The following is a 7500-nucleotide window of genomic DNA, read 5'->3' on the forward strand; positions in this document are numbered from 1 at the left end:
GGCCTGTGGATCCCCACTGAGCTCGCTTTTACTCGTTTTCACCTGTTTCTGCACATCACACACGCTCTCTTTCTCCTTTACGCCGTGTGAAATCTCAAGATTCAGTCAATGATTTATGTAACGTCCTTAGAGGACAGTTAGATAGTATCACAAAGTGATTCTGTAATGATTGACAATGGCTGGAGATAACGATGATGTGATATGTACTGTGATATGTACTCGGTTGGTGTTGTTTCAATCAGTTAAAGTCATTGAGTTATTTTCTCAATGTTTATTTCTCACATCATTTTAATTCCTCGTTGATCATGACCTCTCTTTCTCCATCTTTATCTCTTTCTTTCCCTGTCTATGTATTTGTGTCTGTCCATCTCTCTCTCTCTCTGTCTCTCTCTGTCTGTCTCTCTCTCAGGTAACATGGGTTCCCAGCTGGTGGAGTACAAAGAGGAGATGTATGTCACCTCTGACTGTGGCAAGACATGGAGACAGGTGAGAGTTCAGAGTTCCCATTACGAGAGAGACTGACAGACAGAGAGATAGAGAGGGAGTAAGAGAGAGGGAGTAAGAGAGAGAGAGAGAGAGAGAGAGAGAGACCTCTGACTCCCTGAGAAAGCCACGGTTAGTCTGTTCCATCTCCCACTGCACACAGACAGCATGGGAGTGGGGGGGGGAGGACAGAGAAAAAATCTCAAAAGAGAATAGTTAATCATTTTTCCCTGAAAATTCTCCTCTCTTTCCTCTCCTCATCGTACTGTCGGCTTAGAGACTAATTTCCTGTGACACCCTCTCATTTTCCTTTGCTCTTTTTTTTACTGCCGTTCTCTCTCTCTCTCACTCTCTCTCTCTCTCTCTCTCTCTATATATATATATATATATATATATCCCTCTGTTTCACTTATTCATTCTTTCTTTCTCTCATTCTCTTTCTCTCTCTGCACTGTCCTTGTGTGGTGTAGGTGTTTGAGGAGGAGCATCACATACTGTACCTTGATCACGGCGGAGTCATCGTGGCCATTAAGGACACATCCATCCCACTCAAAATCCTCAAGTACGGTTGCCGAAACACACACACACACACACACACACATACACACACACTCACACACACACACACACACCTACACACACACACATACAAAGAGAGAGAGAGAGATGCACACAATTATACACAGAGATATGAACAGGAAACTCTCTTTCACACACACACACACACACACACACACACACACAGCAATTATATGTGAGTGGCAGTGAGCTGCGGCTGTGTGTCTCACCTGCTTGGTATGAGGGTAGATCAGTCAGATATGTCTTCTGATATTCACATCAAACTTTGAGGATAGAGTACATTGATGTTAAAAGTGAAGGTGAGAGTACGTAATGGTAGAGAATACAGGAGGCCGTAGCTAGCTAAGGTCTGTGCGTGTGTGTGTCTGTGGATGTGTGTGTCTGTGGATGTTTAAGTCTGTGGATGTGTGTGTCTGTGGGCATGAGAGAGAGTACAGAGAGAGGGAAAGGACGAGGGACTGAGAGAATCTGTAAAATGTCTGTGTGCGTGTGTGTGTGTGTGAGCGTGCGTGAGTGCTTGTGTGTGTGTGTGTGTGTGCGAGCATGCAAGCGTGCATGAGTGCGTCTGTCTGTTCTTATGTAAATGTTTGCATGCATTAAAATTAATTTATGTATGTGTGTCTGTGTTCATCAAAGTATAAATGTGACTTGTGTGCGTGTGAAAGAGAGAGAGAGAGTTTGTGCATAAGTTTCTGTGTGTTTTTGTGTTGAGCTGTGTGTTTTTGTGTGTGCGTGAGTGAGTTTGTGTGTGTGTTTGTGTGTGTAACCCATCTCCCGCCCCTCCTCTCCTCTGAGAGGCATTAAGAGCCCTCGTCTGCCTGAAAGCCTGCTTGAGAAAATAAACCCTCTCCTCCTAAAAACGGAAAACCTGTCCTATCTCCAACCCCCCAAACACACACACACACACACACAGAGAGAGAGAGAGAGAGAGAGAGAGAGAGAGAGAGAGAGAGAGAGAGAGAGAGAGAGAGAGAGAGAGAGAGAGAGAGAGAGAGAGAGAGAGAGAGAGAGAGAGAGAGAGAGAGAGAGAGAGAGAGAGAGAGAGAGAGAGAGAGAGAGTTGTCCAATCCTCCTCCACTGCCTCTCTGCTCGTCTTATAAGAGTCCTCATCTGCCTCCTCTGTAATTGGCCTTTATTACCATCTTTTCTGGTCAATTCATTTACTTTTCTGCCAAGGCATATAGATGGCTGTGCCGTATTCACCCAGCCGTAGCACCACCCCAACCCCCCACCCCCCACACACACACACTCACACACACACACACACACACAGAGTACCTCTTATGAGTGTGTATGTGTATTCTACCTCAGTGACGTCTAACAAAAACACACATGCATACCTTCTCACCAGATATGTGTGCAGGTGTGTTTGACTATTCAAAGTTGAACTTTTTCAGTGAAGAATAACCCATGCTGTAATGCTGTGGTTTTATAATGTATTCTTACCCATGGAACAAACATAAGGTTGCAGAAAGCACCACTTGGAAAGGTCAGCTAGGAAATACAGCTGTTTGAATACGAACATGTTTTTTTATGGGCAGTTATGTGAGGTCATGGAAATTAGCTGTTGCTCCTTACTAAGCTGGAACACCCACTCTAGCAATGCCTGACCACTTCAGAAAATGGCAGGACGTTTAAAAATAAAAATCTGAAATGGCTGTTTTGTGGAGAGATATTATTATAATGTCAGTCATGTGCTTTGCAGGTTCAGCATTGACGAGGGACGCACGTGGAGCGTCCACAACTTCACCAGCACATCAGTGTTTGTGGACGGTCTCCTCAGCGAACCTGGAGACGAGACACTTGTCATGACGTAAGCTTGCCTTTCTCCTCTCAGTAGCTTCTGATCGGGTCTAGAGAAACAGCAGAAGCCTCTTCAGCCTTGGTTGCGAAATAAATCCAAATTAACTTAAAATAGCATATGAAATTAGTTTGACACAGCACATTTATTCCCCTTCAATCTCCCAAGTACAGACACATCGACAGACTGAATGCAAGTCGACAAAACTCTGGTGTAGAACTAATTCCAAATTTCCCCCGAATAAAGCTGTGACCTCGCGCAAGACTGTGAACAGCCTTGACAGGAGAGTGCGTCTGGTAATAAAACTTAGATTTCCAACATGCACTGAATCCAAACTGTCAAGTCTGATTGGGCTCATAAATGTGGGCGCGCGCGCGCTCCTGTGTGTGTGTGAGAGTGCATTACTGACTAGGTCGGTTACATTTGGCGCTTTCTGTAGAGGTAACTGATGGCAACAGCAGTCGCCACAAGTAAAGGCTTGTTTTTAAAACTTGAGATCGGCTGTCTTGTTTTCATTTGTGGCACTTTTTGTCTTGCGTAGACCCTAATAACTGGTAAAGTGATTCTTGAGATAAGGGACAAAACAGGTTTTGATTTTCCAAAAGAATATTTGGATAACTTCCAAAATATATGATCACATTTATGTCAAGTGAAGTTTTGTCTATCCAAACATGTTTTGGTTCAACCTCCCAGTTGTAGATTTTTTATGTTAATTGAATGTTTGCTGGGTCAGCACTTGATCATAACATCATAAACATAAATATACTTATCAGAAATATTTTTACTCATTAGTTTTCCCAGTTCCCCTTATAATGTACACAGGTCTTTAAATCATTAAAAACAAAAGTTTAGAGCCAAAGAAGTCAATGTTTAATGAGTAGAATTGAAATCATATCACGAATTACATTTGTCTTTAACCTTCAGATTTAACAGAGACATTTTTAAGCATTAAAAATACACATCTACATTGGAAATGTGTTAGTCTTAAAAATATCCTTCAAGGAATGAAACAGATACCATTTTTTTTTTTAAATATAAAAAATATATCTGAAGGAGTTGACACTCTATATCTAAACTAGATTTAATTCGACACATGAAACTGAAATAGCAATAAAAATGCATAGGAAGTGATATTTTTGGCATAAACAGCATTAAAATGATTAAAATGGACACTAAAATGGCCTTAGTCAACACCATCAGAGAAAGTCAACACCATCAGACATAAATGTTGATGGTGTTTGATGGTGTTTTGATGGTGTTGACGTCTGATGGTGTTGACAAAAAAAGTACATTTCTCCTTATATCACACAAGATTCTCACAGGAGCCATCTTGTTTATCATCTGTTGATCATGGTCCAGCCAATCTATATAAATAAACACTAGATTGCAGAACATTTTACTCTAATGTTGACTCTTTAGCCATTTTGGAGTTGATACGCTATCGTGTGCATAATAGTAAATAGATATGAAAAACAAAGTATTATTAAAAACTTACCAGAGCTCAAATTTTCTCATGTCACCAGGAGGACCAAGGAGGAAGGAAAGGGTTCCTTTGAGTTAAAGCTGCCCTAAATTATTCCAGATTTTTTTCCCAATTTAAAAAAGTCTGATGGTGTTGACGAAAACTCTGGACACATGGTCAACTGACCAGAAAGTACATTCAAAATGTTTCAAAATTATTTTTTTAACGTTTGGAAAAAAAAATCCTATGTTATTTACATATGATATAGATAAAGTTCAATTTTATATCACTTTTCAGACTTTTTAAAGCATTGCAGTGTGGTGTGACCTGCTTTCGGAAATGTAGGTACTGGTCACATATCATATCATTAAGAATAAAAACAAAATGTTAGACAACAACAAAACACACTTTGTTGTGCTACCCTTTTCCTGTTGATGAGTTTGGTGAGGCTTTTAAAATATATTACGTACATTTTAAGATAAAAAACACTATGATTTATGTCACGGACATGTTTTGTCCCAGGTCTCAAGAATCACATATGAGTTATGTCCTATTAAAGGTCACTTATAATCTGAGTAGCCTACCCTGTGTCATTAGTGAGGTCAGGGGCGTAGCAAGCTTTTCAAAAGTGAGGGGGATGGATGTGATTTGTTTATTACCTCCGCCAAGGAGGTTGTGTTTTCGCCCCTGTATGTTTGTTTGTCAGAAGGATTACGCAGAAACGCATGGACCGATTTCCATCAAACTTTGTGGGGAGATTGGTTAATATAATGGCAATAATTGATTAGATTTTCAGATGTCAAGGTCAAAGGTCAAGTTCACAAGGCGGAGGTTTGCATTCTCTGAATGCTCCCATTCTTGTTAACAATAGAAACGATGGATACAATGACAGAGGTGTACAACATGTATAACATACAAGATATAAAAAGCATCCCATTTAAATGAGTGATACTGACATCATTGAAAGACAGATGCTATGATTAATGCATCCATGGCCAGGATATTTATAACATGCTAGTATGCCTAATGAGTTCGCGATTCACAACTTCACCAGGCGTGAAGAAGCCTCGGAATCTGAATGTAATGCTCAAGCAAACACATTTTTAAAATAATAATCATTTTATATTAAGGTCTGCCTAATATTCGTTCGACTTATAGGCTATATATATTTTTAATAGGCCTAATCGAATTTATTATAGCCTATTAACGAAGTTCGGAGTCAAAGCTAGGCTCCTGAAAAGGCTGTCGCCTAAAACTGTGTTGGCTACAAACACTCATTAAAAACTGATGCTAATTATCCTTGAAAATTATCCAACTGCAGTCAAGTTGTCATTGCTTGTATCAAACCATTGTGAATTTGTCGTAACATTAAAACAGGAGACGACTTACTCCTTGTAGAAGACAGATGCTCAGAGCTCCAGTGGTTTCCTCAGGTGAACGAAATTTTCAGAAGATCAGTCGTGCGCAATGCCAGGATGCTTTATTTTCATTGGTTGCTGGTTAAAATCTTACCCAGATACAACAGATTTTTCTGATTGGCTATTGTTTAGCCCATTTGTTTTTTTGGATTGGCTGATAAGTGGCACCGGATTCGGGGAGACGTGCTTGATTCCTGAGTTTGTTTTTCAGCGTGAGAAATACGATGTGTGGCGGGAGTGCGTGATTAAAGACCAAAATGAGTGACTCTCATGCTCAATGTGTGACACTTGAGAGTGTGCAAAACTGTGGAAAAACTGCAGAAAAAGTGTGGGTGTTGAACCCTCTCACCGGGAAAAGTGTGGGTGTTAAAACACTCGGTTTTCCATAAATGCTTTTACAGAATCGAACTTCTCTGGTGCCTTTATTTGATTGGTAATTTGTTTAATCTTGAAACGAACATTCTTCGGATTTTTTATGAATGGAAGAGGACATTATTAGTCTTTGTAGTAGGCTATCCCAGTCAGCCATGAACTGAAAGCACTTTTTTAAAAAAAAAAAACAATACAAACAAGTTTTCTTGAATTTGTTAAACTCCAGCGTACTTTGAGGCTGAGCCTCGACGCGTTAACGGGTAAAAAACAAGCATACGGTGGGGAAGACGAGCACCCGTCATGTTTCGTTCTTTGCCGTCTGTGCGACCACAGAGCGCTCGAGTAGCCTGGCAGTCAGCAGATGGCACAGATCAGCTCCGTCTGTTCATTTCCCTTTCGCCCGTCTTTTGCCCCGTAACCCATTCACACAACGAGTGGGCGCCATCTTGTGGCTAGAAAGTGAACACTACCTTCAATTTCAAGTTCAACCCGAGTGCGTCCTTTGCAAATTAAAGACGCTGAACTGTAGCGAGTTTGCTTTTGTACTCAGCTTTGAAGTACCTCATAATGACGGGGGACTTTTCTGTGATACGAAGGGAATATTCTTTGTTAAATGCCTAATTGACAGAGCCACTGAAGTGTGACTTTACTCATTAGGAAGCTTTTTAATCATTAACGTTGAGGCGGGAGGCAAGATGGCAAAGCCACGGTAGCGCGAGCATTCTGTTCCCATGGCGAGCGACTGGAGAGGTCACGCGTGGGTGGCCACGTCTCGGGAGGACTGACATGGCGAAACTACGCATTTGCGGATTAAAAGTCACAAAGCGGCAGGTGGTAGGCAAAGAAAAATAGACTGATTGATGTTCCTGTACACAGCAGACCTCGTATCCTGTGAAGGACATATACATAGACACACAGAAGAAGAAATAATCCTGTATGCAATGTGGCCCAGCACATGATATGGGCACAAAATGTTCCCACATCGCTCATTGTCTGTATTGAAAATAGGGAGGTCACCATCGACGCTCAAAAGACTTGAACACCGCATTTTGCTTGAAAACGGTCGAACTAGGACAGAGCAGACAACCGAAAAAGAGGGCATTCGGAGGTATCTGGTAGCAGGGAGTTCTTCCTGGGAATTGATCTCATGCCCTTAGTGTGGTCCTGGTCGAGTACTCACCGCTCCCTGAACCACAGCCCCTGTATATGGATGGAGTGGCTTATTAACCGTGTGATGTTTCTTTTGTACAGGGTGTTTGGCCATATCAGCTACCGGTCTGACTGGGAGCTGGTGAAGGTGGATTTCCGTCAATCCTTCCCCAGGCAGTGCACAGAGGTTGACTATGATTCCTGGAAACTCACAGACCAGCAGGTAGTCTATTACC

At 41.5% G+C, this 7500-nt stretch overlaps 1 protein-coding gene across 1 annotated transcript in view; it reads left to right on the forward strand.

Annotated features, from left to right (window-relative positions):
- Positions 1 to 7500, forward strand: part of sorcs2 (sortilin-related VPS10 domain containing receptor 2) — a gene marked incomplete at its 5' end in the record, with an annotated part of 228392 nt that overhangs the window by 207461 nt on the left and 13431 nt on the right. Inside the window, 4 exons of the mRNA XM_080838385.1 lie at positions 410 to 486; positions 954 to 1045; positions 2768 to 2875; positions 7367 to 7487. Coding sequence (XP_080694511.1) covers positions 410 to 486; positions 954 to 1045; positions 2768 to 2875; positions 7367 to 7487 — 398 coding nt within the window. The remainder of the gene's footprint in view (positions 1 to 409; positions 487 to 953; positions 1046 to 2767; positions 2876 to 7366; positions 7488 to 7500) is intronic.

The sequence above is a fragment of the Sprattus sprattus genome (assembly GCF_963457725.1).
Source record: "Sprattus sprattus genome assembly, chromosome: 5".
NCBI lineage: Eukaryota > Metazoa > Chordata > Actinopteri > Clupeiformes > Clupeidae > Sprattus > Sprattus sprattus.